The 12702-nt window shown below is 40.2% G+C and overlaps 1 protein-coding gene across 1 annotated transcript in view; it reads left to right on the top strand.

Annotated features, from left to right (window-relative positions):
• Positions 1–2794: 2794 nt before the first annotated feature.
• Positions 2795–12702, top strand: part of focad (focadhesin) — a 28947-nt gene continuing 19039 nt past the window's right edge. The window contains exons 1-5 of the mRNA XM_037758592.1: positions 2795–2890; positions 6820–6891; positions 7413–7487; positions 7845–7999; positions 8520–8618. Coding sequence (XP_037614520.1) covers positions 6835–6891; positions 7413–7487; positions 7845–7999; positions 8520–8618 — 386 coding nt within the window. The 5' untranslated portion in view covers positions 2795–2890; positions 6820–6834. The remainder of the gene's footprint in view (positions 2891–6819; positions 6892–7412; positions 7488–7844; positions 8000–8519; positions 8619–12702) is intronic.

Below are 12702 nucleotides of genomic sequence, written 5' to 3' on the forward strand. Positions count from 1 at the left end.
CCTCGCCGGCTGTCAATTACCTGCAGCACCCTGGAGGAGTTCCGCTGAGGACTTTCAAAATAAAACCCCTGCAGTGCCTACCTTCTCAGTGCACCTCCTCTAAATTGACTGTTAAAAAAGCTATGCTTTAGACCAGGGGTCAGCAACTTTTACCATCAAAAGAGACATTTTATGCAAAGAAAAACAAAATCTGTCTGGAGCCGCAAAACATTTGAGCATTGTGATGAAGGTAACACAGTTTATAGTCTAAGTATATAGTATATAAGTCTAATGCAATGTACTATATTAGGGCCACAATGAGGAAAAAAAACTCGGAGATTTCCAGAATAAAGTCAGAACTTTACGAGAAAAAAGTCTTAATATTACGAGAATAAAGTCATAACTTTACGAGAAAAAATTTGTAATATTACGTGAATAAAGTCATAACTTTGCGAGAAAAAAAGTCGTAATATTACGAGAATAAAGTCATAACTTCACAAGAAAAAAGTCGTAATATTACGAGAATAAAGTCATAACTTTACGAGAAAAAATTTGTAATATTACGTGAATAAAGTCATGACTTAACGAGAAAAAAAGTCGTAATATTACGAGAATAAAGTCATAACTTCACGAGAAAAAAGTTGTAATATTACGAGAATAAAGTCATAACTTCAGGAGAATTTTTTTTTTAATATTACGAGGATAAAGTCATAACTTTACGAGAAAAAAAGTCGTAATATTATGAGAATAAATTCATAACTTCACGAGAAAAAAGTCGTAATATTACGAGAATAAAGTCATAACTTCACAAGAAAAGGGCGTAATATTACGAGAAAAAGTCCCACAAGGGCCCACATCATGCTAATTTTCAGGTTCATACTTGTATTTCGTGTTTCTACTAGAACATGTTTACATGCTGTAATGTTAAAAAAAAACTTTATTTTCCTCTACTGTCAGCCTGAATATACCTGTATTTACCCTCTGTCTGAGACGCTCCGTTTTAGTGCATTTCAACGGAATTGCAACAGAATTGTGTTGCCTGGCAACAGCTTGGGTCCATGTTTACTTCCTGTCAGCTGATGTCATTCACATACACTGCAACAGGAAATAAACTGGGACACATTTAGAATGTTTACGTTTAAAACCGTGTAATGGTCTAAATATTGTATATTTGTGACATCACAAATGGGCATAAATCCTAACGCCTTGTTTCAAATGCACAGTTTCTGAATACGGGCTGTGTGTATTTTTCCGTATATTGAGCGTTTTGATAGTTTAACAGTATTTATAAAGCACTTAAACCTGCTTTATAATATAAAAGACATGAAAATCGCACTTTTTACAATATGCGCCCTTTAACACGGTTGCCCACCCAGGTGTGAGAACCAGCCATTGTTAGGACGATAATTCTTACTTTACTTTAAAACACTATATTTTTATACCAGCTCTGAATTTAGATTAACTACTTAAAGCCATAATAATTTTTTTCCTTCTTGTCCATTATTTTTCCACCCCTTTTATTTTGAAAATGAAATCCCCTTATTTCCGGTACTTCTCTGCACCAATTCGTCGAACCTGATGACGCTGAGTGGTGAGGCGCACGCGCAACTTGGTGTACCCGCTGTGGCTGCAGACAGAGCACGAGACGGAAAGAGCCAATGAGCGAGCAGCAGACACACGGGCGTCCAATCAGGAGGCCGCATCCATCCTGTAATTATGTTGCCTTCAGGGTCCCAGGGGAAAACCGGCAAATGAAGCACGTTTTAACAGATTATAATGAGATGTTCAAAACCCATTAAAACACTTACAATTAATGCGATTAATGTTGTTATTATGACATCACATCGTGCACACCTGAGTTTCACAACACAACACACAACTCTTACAAGCTATTTAGATGCAAAGACATAGGAAACTGTTGATAATAGATTTATTTTCACATTCATCTGTTAAAATTTAAGTTTTCACATTGCTAGCTATAATAAATGAACCTCTAAACTTTTCAAGTCTTTATAATCTATGTAATCTGAATTTTGCAATTACCATCATATGGAACTCTGAAATTAAATATATTAATAAAATAAAAGTTTTATTTCCCACTTGTTCAAGTAAATGGACAACTTTTAATTTGCTGAAATAATAATAGTAATAAAAACAAATCCAATGCTGATTTTTATTTTCATGTTTGCATAATTACTGCCAATTTGCCGATTCTTACTGTTTGTACGAATCAGAAATTCGTTGTAACAGCGACACCTGTGGCCGTTAAATCAACGAAAGTCAGCGTCCTGTTGCTCGCACTCGCCCGTGTGCACGCGCTACGTGAATGTGAGCGAAAATCACTCAAAACAGTGAGTCGACACACGTCAGCTAAAACCACAATATCACTCTATATTTCACCTGTTTTGCAGTAATGTTAGCTGACCAGACGAAGGTCTGTCCATGAATCAATGCTGATCCTAGTGTTGGCTTTTCCTGCTTCAGCCTCCCAACCGCGTTTGAGTATTTCGATAATTTCACAGCATTTATATAGCACTGCCTGCATAGCCTGCTTTTTAATAAAAAAAAAATAAAAAAAATGAATATCTCACTTTTTTATAATATGGGACCTTTAATATGGGCAGCCTTTGACTTCCGTACAGTCCCCATGTCTCACTCTGCAGCATTATAGTCCATTATATGAGGGAATTATTAACCCAGCTGTTAACACTGAATGAAATCTCTGGTTTCTATATCTGTATATGTAAACATGCTACTCAAAGCTTCCTAATTAAGTTTCAATTAACGTCTTGATGCTTTATTGTTACATTGACAATTGATTGTTACATTGTCAATTGTTACAATTTTGGTCCTCGGTGCACACCGTAGTTACATGTGGGTTTGCAGCAGTGCAGGAGGCTGGATGAGTGAGGTAAAGTTAGGATAACAACATGTAAAACTTTTATTTATTTTCAACTGAGAGACTAATATGATACTTCTACTACTGCAGGAGGAAATACAGACCTCTTGATTTTATTATTATGCATGCACAGCCAGTTGAATAGCTTTAGTTTGTGTGTTGATCACTGCATAGTAGCTGTTATTAGCAGGTTCAGCTAACTTGCAAGCTTGTGTGTTGTATTGTATTGTTATTACTTGTTAATTAGCATCTTTTCCAACAAAGGTTTGTTCTAAAGCTCTCTTATGTGACTGGTTATGTACGACACGTAGACAGCAGCATCAGGACCACGACTATAGCTGGAGAGAGAACGCGCTGCACCAAACCCCATTGACAAATCTGTCAACTCTATTTTCACTAAGTTATTAGCAAAATATTGTAATGCACAAAACGATAGTGAAAGTGTTTTCTGACAGAGCAGGAAGCATTCTGTAATTCGGCATAAATATAATCTATCAAACTGCATGGTAAATTAAAAAACAAACAAAAAAAAAAAAACTTGCTGCCAAAATACACCTCTGCTGTGGGTGACAGTAGCATCACTGATGTGACACCTGCTGGATGGTATTGTAATATTGAGTAATGTTTCATATGGTGTACAAGCAAGGTAGCATAAAATAGTCATGATATTGGATGGAGTGATGTTGATGTTTATCACAACAGCAGTAATAATTTTACTTTACAGATGTTATTGATAATATTTTTATGTAGATAAATATATATAAATATATATATATATATATTATGGCATGCCGTTTAGGAAATTATTATATATATAATGTGAAATGTGAGAATATTGAATGAAATCCTGAATATATTGAATGAACCCAGAGAATATTGAATGAATGCTGAGAATATTGATTGAGATTTCCATGTCTTTTATATTATAAAGCAGGTTTAACTGCTTTATAAATACTGTTAAACTATCAAAACGCTCAATATACGGAGAAAATACACACAGCCCGTATTCAGAAATTGTGCGTTTGAAAAGAGCCGTTTTGGATGGATTTCTGTCCATTTGTGATGTCACAAATATACAATATATAGATCATTACACGGTTATAAACATAAACATTCTAAATGTTCCCCAATTTATTTCCCGTTGCAGTGTATGTAAATAACATCAGCTGACAGGAAGTAAACATGGACCCAAACTGTTGCCTAGCAACGCAATTCCGTTACAAATCCGTTGAAATGCACTAAAACGGAGCGTTTGAGACAGAGGGTGAATACAGGTATATTCAGGCAGACAGTTTGAGGAAGATAAAGGTTTTTTTCAACATTACAGCTTATAAACATGTTCTAGTAGAAACATAAAACACAAGTATGAACCTGAAAATGAGCACGATATGGGACCTTTAAAGAATACAATCGACAATGTTGCTATTGTATGATATCAGGACTTCTAACATGGCTGTGAAAGGGTGTGTGTGTGTGTTGTGCCACCTGAAAGGCCATCAAAAATCCCACGTGCCTGTCCGGCATGTGCAATTTTGCAGCAGCAGAGTGTCGCACAGTAAAGCCTCAGTGGTGTCATTTCTAAAGCACTGTTGGCTCAACACTGTTCGTGCATTGTCCTCTCTTCTATTGCTAATGCAGACCTAGCAGTACAGGCCAGCCCATATTGTTTTGCTGTATAAGGTACATATGCTGTAGAAACCACTGGAACTGTTTGGTGTACAAACTTTATTTTTAGGTTTAGCTGACCATTGACAGTAAATTAGAGAAAAGCCAGATACTTGTAAATTATAGTGATGACTGAGTTGTTATAAACAAAAGTAAACTTCTGCACCCACATCCTTGTCAGACTCCTCAAACTCATGTTAAAGACTGTTAAGCTAAAATATGCTAGACATACTGTACATGTAGTGACATGGAGATATTTAGTATCCCTGTTGTCTACAAACATTAATAGATAAGCACTTGTCAAAGTTTAGTGTCAGTCCGGAGTATAGTTGTATAGCAGCAGGTGCTGCTGTCTTACCTGTTCATGTGGCCATCAAACTGAGTGGCGGTGGGAGCCGGTGCGGTTCGGTGTGGTGGACAGTACAGCAGAGCAGGCTGGCTTATCAGTTAGATAACAGCAGGGGGGGGTTGGGTTATGTCTGTGTTTGGGGAGGGGGTTGTGGGGGTTAGGCTACATGAGGCATCATATTCCCTCGTATTATAGTAATGTTAAACCAATATATCGGTTTACAGACATGGATTAACAGAAGTTAAAAAATTTGGAGGAATAGAGACTAAAATGTTCCCTAAAGGACTAAAAACTCTTTTGTATTCTGTTTTCCACAGTATATATATATATATATTAATTGCATGATTGACCATAGTTAATCGCAAATTAATCACATTTTTAACTATAAAATGTACCTTAAAGGGCAATTTATCAAGCATTTAATACTCTAGCTTTAAAATTGAGCTACAACCAAAAAATCTTAACTTGCGTTAATGTGTAAAAGAAATGATTGCGTTAAAACCAAATTTGCGTTAATACGTTATTATCACGTTAACTTTGACAGGCCTAATATATATAAATATATAAAATAGTATTCATAATTACCATGTCTTAATAGAGACTAAATTCTATGAATAGACCTGTTGATTTCACTGCCCATTATCACCGAGTGCATTTTTATTTTTGATCAACCAATCACACTTTTTAAAAGATAGCGACATACCTAGCGACAGGGTCAAACACACCTCCCCACTAAGGTTAAAGTTTCTGTCCCTTCCTGCTCAGATTTACTCTCAGAAATCCCCTAAATCCCTCCTAAAGTATAGGACTCCTTTCTAGAAATGTTTAGGCTGAGTTAGGAGCTCTGAGAGTATGCTCTCAGAATGGTAGTAGATACGGCCCCGGGCACAGTCCAAACATACACCTGCTGTACCAACACCTGTAAAGCTCACTGGTCAACATGACGTATCATGTTTGTTTGTTCAGCACACAGACATGTAAATACTACAGTTTGTGGCTTTTAGGTGTTTCCCTCAGTTTCCAGTCCAATGCTAAGTTAGGCTAAAAATGTCCTTTAAAAACATTTCTGTTATATTAAAGGACAAAATGTTATTGTCCTTCAGTAAATTTGTGAAATATATCCTTTCCAATTACCAAAAGAAGACAACATTATCAAGCGTTTGTTGTCTAAAGACAAGCTTTGCCTAAATAAACTAGTCAATTTAACTAGTAATAAATAGTTTCCAGAACTAGTTGTCTTTCTAAAATTGCCTAAATGTGATAGAATTTTAATTTAAAGTTGGAAGTATCTGATTAACTAAGTAAACCAGATTGCAATCTGACCATACAGAAAATTCAGTGCCAATGTTTTGCAGCAGACATATTTCAGTCAGTACCACAATGCATTTCTATTCAAAACCTCTAACCTATATGAAGTCTTCACCTCTAGAAGCTAGCCTGCTCTGTGCTGGTGAGCAGCTGTGGTCTGCAGGCCTCAGACAGCTGGTGGTCAGCACCTGTATGGCATATTGTCAAGCCTAATGAGACAACCTGAGATGGGCCACTCGTCTGCTTAGCAGCCTGTCGGTTAGTGAGCGGGGTGGTATACTGATGACTTGTGAATAATTCAATGCAAAATTATGTCATGGCCGCAGGTCAATAATTTGATAACACATGGCGGGGATCAGCTTTCAAAGGGTCGGCCCCTGAATACCTCCAAGCAGTGCTGCTTCACCCTGGAATGATGTCTCCATTAATGCTACGAGGCAACAGGTGGCTGCAGCGCTGAGCTTTTGTTTCAAAGGCTGACTTCAACACTACTGATATGTGATATTCCTGAGTTAAATAGAAGAGTCGCACCACACCCCCCTTTGAATTGTAACACTGTTAACTTGTCATTACGTTTTGTGAACTTATTCTAATGGAGTTTTCTTCCTTGTGCTCTCAGGCATGAGCAGCAGATATGACGGAGAGTTTGAAGATCCGATTTGATTTCCCCAGCCCCGTCATACAGGCCCAGGTAAGCTTCTGAGTCAGACGGGACTCTAAGAGGGGCGTCTTTGCCAAAACGTCCGTGTGGCAATATTAAAAAGTCAAATTGGTGTGCTGTCCTAGTTTTTTTTTCAGTGAATAATTTCTCCCCATCTTCTGTGGTCCCCATCAATCTCTTTCCTCATTCCCACTCCTGTTGTTTTGTTGTTTTTAATCCCTGCCTTGTTTGGATAACTCAGTGAAGGAGCTCTACTGTCCTACAGGTTTAAACAGTTAGGGTTAGGTTTAGGGTCTGTTTTCATGACAGAAAACACATCAATAGGATCTGGCAGGTTGGCCATGTTAGCCAATGAGTGAGCTAGGATAGCAATTCCGACCAATGGAAGAGAACAAGGCAGGTGCTCACCTTTCAAACCAACAGAAGGGGAGTGTTTGATACTATAACGACAGATTTAAAAAAAAAAAAAAAACAGTAGAAAGATCTCGCTAAAAAACAAGTACCTTACTTAAATCAAAAATGTACAAGAAGACCTGCTTTTTGTTTCCCAGACGGTGAGAACCCTCGTTGCTGCTGTGCTAAAGGAGAAAGGACCAAATGGGCAAATCACACAGTCCTCCACCCAGGTGAGCTACTGAAATGGCTTCTTTACGGCTAAATGTGAAGTACTTCCTGTTTTTACATGATGTTTATACGACCACAGTAAGTAAGTAAGTTAAAGTACCTACAGTATGTCACTGGGCCTTTGACAACAGGATGTTTGCAGCACCAGTCACTCGCTTGTAACAAGAACCAAGTTGTTTAAAATGAAAAATCCGAATATGGACGTGAAACTATGAAGGACAGCAAATTCTATGCTGTCTTTATCAACAACTGTCCACACCGGTTAGGGCAGTAAAGTCCTATTTAATGGTACCACTACCTTTTAAGCTGAATCTGGATCAACATTTGAGCTGTGTGTTGTTGTTGCTGCTGTGTGTTAGGGTCCAGCGTTGGAGGCTCTGTGGCAGCAGTGTTGCACCGACTGCGCTCTGGTGCGTTCGGCGTGCTGCGATGCCTTGGTGCTGCTGGTGGATCAAGGCCACGCAGACCTGCACTTCGTCCTCAACAGCGTCCTCAACCTCCTGCCCTCTGCCAGGTACACAAAGCAAGCACACTCACACCTGGTCTCAGTGACAAACCACCACTCAGTACATAGTGTACATGGAGCATGAACTGTAGGTAACACAGCACCTCTATGCAGAAGCATAATTCAGCTCTCAGTAATAGGACACTGCCACACTGTCCTGCTGCCTGGGATCCATTAATTCCTCTCATGTCCCGACCATCAGCGCTGGAGGATCAAGTCTAACTGCACAGTGACCTTTTCTAGTCAACATTATATGACTCATCTAATATGGAAAATGATGAGTCAGCATTTTAAATGACCTTTTTTGCCAATGGTTGGTGGGACAAAGAATACTTACCCATAATCCTTTTTACATGCCAAAATAATGCTTGTATCTGCACAGATCAGTTGATATTGATCTTCTCAACTCATTCTCAGAAAGAAAGCAAACAAGCTCATTTACTTTTTTTCTAATTTTCCTCTTTCATTGTGTTTGGAGTGTTTCTTGATTGAGTCTCTGTGTTCTGTTTTTGACCTGAACTATGAACAGAAATGTCCAGGGGCTGATGAAGGTCATTGGACGGCTGCTACAGATGCAGGCGGACCAGAGAGACGGAGACACACACTTCACCTGTCCTTACTCTATCAGGTCAGTCTCTGTCATATACACACACACTACTTCCTATATCATTGTTTGTGACTGTTGTGTTGTATCAGGGTTATTTTCTCAGACTGGAGATTGGAGATTGATGGGAGGAGGCCCTTGATGGAAGGACTCCACCTCCTCCTGTTCACGCCTACATTAGTCCAGTTTACAGTGCATAGGATTCGAGGAAAGCAGACGAAGGCTGCTTTCACGTCTGTTGTGGGGACTCGTGTTGTGAAATCAAATTCCAGAGACTGACAACGCAAAATTTTTGGCGTGGAAAAACTGGCATGGCCATTTTCTAAGGGGTCCCTTGACCTCTGACCTCAAGATATGTGAATGAAAATGGGTTCTATGGGTACCCACGAGTCTCCCCTTTACAGACATGCCCACTTTATGATAATCACATGCAGTTTGGGGCAAGTCATAGTCAAGTCAGCACACTGACACACTGACGATTGTTGTTGCCTGTTGGGCTGCAGTTTGCCATGTTATGATTTGAGCATATTTTTTATGCTAGATGTAGTACCTGTGAGGGTTTCTGGACAATATCTGTCATTGTTTGGTGTTGTTGATTGATTTCCAATAATAAATATATACATACATTTGCATAAAGCAACATATTTGCCCACTCCCATGTTGATAAGTGTATTAAATACTTGACAAATCTCCCTTTAAGGTACATTTTGAACAGATAGAAAAATGATTTTAATCGCGATTCACTATGGACAATCATGCAATTAATCACGATTAAATATTTAAATCGATTGACAGCCCTAATATATATATATATATATATACTGTATATATGGCAGTAAAAGAGGTGAATGAAGAGCATGAATGACCAATACTCTAACCAGTGGAAATGAAGGTCAAACCTACTCGGAAGCATTTGTTAAGAAAGAAAACAGTCTTGATAGTGCTGATGATGCAGTTAATATTGAGAGTAGGGCTGGTTCTCTGTGGTGCAGGTTAGTCTAACTGGTTGAATATCCCCAGGCAGATATAATAATCCTCCTCCTCCTCCTCCTCCTCCTCCAGTCTTAGATGTGCACCTCTGCCAGGACCCTGGGGCCTCCTTAATCAGTTACAGCGGGTGATAAAAAGACTGTGCTGCTTTGTCTTTTTTTCCTTTTCCTTCATGTTTCCCTTCCTCCCTCCTGCGCTCCATGTTTCTCTCTCTACCTCTACACCTCCTCCTTTCTTTTTTCTACTCGCTCCCTCTTAACCTCTCTTTCTCCACATCTCTATCCCTTCTTTCTTCTTCTCCTCATCCAGTCTTCTCCTCCTCCCCATTGTCCTTTTTCTTTCTCATTCTGTCTTCATCGCTGTCTGTGCTGTCTGCGTCTGTCTGGCAGCCTGTACCTCCCCGGTGGGAAGATGAATGTGTTGAGGGCAGCAGGGTGGCGCCGTTGGCCTGGCAGTCTGGCCCTCCATTGGTCGTCGGGGCCTGGCACTGTTGGGTAACTGTAAATGCTGCAGGATTAATGGAGGATGCACACTGGTGCCCATTGTTGACCGTCTGCTCGCCGCTGCCCCGCGCAATCTGCCACTGAGACTCGGAGCCACTTCAGCCCCCAGCACGATCAGGGGAGATTCAGGGGCTGTGTCCGCCACACCACCTCGTTTCTCATGCGATGTTAGTCTGGCTGTAGTGGAGGAGTCTGTCCTGGCTGTCCCCTGATGGGCTTTCCCACATCCTCACTGGATCTGGCCTGCCTGCTCAGGTACAGACACATCTGAGTAGTTAGCAACCGTAGCTGAACGGACAGGGAACATGTCACAAACAGAAAGTATACTTGTCATCAGAGAATCCCAGAACATCACAGTAGCCTGATTGATAACAATATTTACAACAACAATATTTAATAGTTTAAAAGATTCAATTACAGTACAGTATATATTTTTTAACATGAACATAATTTTTTTTATTAGGATTCCTTTAAACTTGGTGAGTAAAGAAATCAGGCCAAGTCATACTGAGCAGGACATTATACAATTGAAAAAATCAACTTGTCAGTGCTCTCTGGTGGACACACTATGTAGTCAAGTACAGTCAATTTTATGTATAGCCCAATATCACAAATCACAAATTTGCCTGGGGGGGTCTTTACAACCTGAAAAGGATATGACACCCTCTGTCCTTTGCAGTACGACCCTCTCATCGGATGAGGAAAAACTTAAAACCTATAACCAAGAAACCTCAGGAAGAGCAACAAAGGAGGGATCCCCCTTCCAGAATGGACAGACGTGCAATAGATGTCTTGTGTAAAGAGTAACAACATAATGAAAATACAACATAGACAAGTGTAGACAACTGTAAAGAGGAGACTTGTGGGTACCCATAGAACCCATTTTCATTCACATATATTGAGGTCAGAGGTCAAGGGACCCCTTTGAAAATGGCCCTGCAAGTTTTTCCTTGCAAAGAAGCAGGTGGAAGCATTATTCATCCTCCTTCGTGACAAGCTAGTATGACATAGTTGGTACCAATAGATTCTTTAGGTTTTTCTAGTTTCATATGATACCAGTATCTTCACTCTCGTTTTAAAACTCAGTCCGCTTCAACCTTAAAAATAGAAAGTTGCGTTAATGCGTTAAAGAAATTAGTGGCATTAAAAGGAATGTGTGCTAACGCGTGATTATCAGGTTTACTTTGACAGCCCTCCTTTACATTGGAGTCAGTTGAAAGCCTGATGTCTCCCATAAAGACTCTAAAAGGTGCCTCAGTGCATCGGTATCAGATGCAGATGAGCACCGACCAAGCGTCAGCATTTGACGAGTTGGGAGTGAGAATGGTTACCAGTCCGCACTGTGTAACGTGGTCCGTGCTGGATCTAAACCAGCCACCCCGCACAACATCATAATGGCCTCAGTTGTGCTTAATAATTACATATAAACAGGGTTAAACTCTCTAATAGTCTTGTTAGTTTAGTGCTTGTTTGGACTTAAGCTACCAAACTGTTGAGTGATGAGGAGTGGTCATATTCTTAATTTGTAAGGAAGTTGTCTATATGATCTCTTTAAGATTAAAAATTTGTGAAGGATAATGTTTTAGTGGCGTTTGCCTGCTGTGATGATAGTAAATCAGGTCGGTGTCCCAACGCCAGACTTCCCCCTCAGCGGTTGGTAACCTGCAGACATCCTCAGGAAGCTGAGCATTACAGCAGACGGATGTTACCTGGCCCATTTGTCTGCCAGCGCTCTGATTCAGCGGTGAACTTGGAGTTGATCTTAAAGGAGGGAAGGTCTCTGCCTTGACTTCCTGCCTCTTCCTTTTGTGTGGCGGCTGAAGAGTAGGGGGGAGCGCTGAGAGGTCTGATGGATGGGAGCTGCATTGAGGCTGAGAGTTTGGAGACAGCCACAGGGAACCTGAGCAGGGGGGGGCAGAGATGGTCAGACAGATTACACTGTGTGAAGAGTGGGAAGCAGGAGTAGAAGGAGGGGTAAGTAGTCCATGTCTAGGCCACACCGCAGTCCGTCACATGCACAGACATGCTCCGTCATTGAACTTCCTTCCTACACTTAGATAGGTGATTGATGGAAGGTATTGGTTAAGAGGACACCAACCCTGCTGTTGTGTTAACCTCTGGCCTGTCTGTGCGCTGGAACAGAGCTTCACCTTGGATTTGACCCCGGTGTTTTGTCTGGACTTAATGGGTTTGCAAATTGGAGAGTAATGGAGGCTGTGTGTTGTTTACACTCACAGGATGGGGACAGGTAGAGGACGGGAACCCTCGGTATCGAGAAACTCTGGGTTTTAAATGACTATTTTACTGCAAAAAATAAGCAATCATGAAGATATAATGTAGAGATTGGGCCGATCCAGGCATATTATTAATGGATCGGATCCTTTCTTAAAGCTAGGACTGTAGTGCTGTTCAAATACATTTTTGTTATATATGTTGAAATTCTCATTATAATCTGACAGCAATCAATAAATCAAATGCTCCGGCAGAAAAAAGAGAAAGAATCTGGTATCTGTGGCTGTCACAGGACCGTGATAAACTGGACTACCTGCCTGCCTGCGATCACTCTGCATGTGCACTCGTTGTGCGTCACCGGAGAGTTCCACTAGCCATGTTCT

The sequence above is a fragment of the Sebastes umbrosus genome, chromosome 22, assembly GCF_015220745.1.
Source record: "Sebastes umbrosus isolate fSebUmb1 chromosome 22, fSebUmb1.pri, whole genome shotgun sequence".
Lineage (NCBI taxonomy): Eukaryota > Metazoa > Chordata > Actinopteri > Perciformes > Sebastidae > Sebastes > Sebastes umbrosus.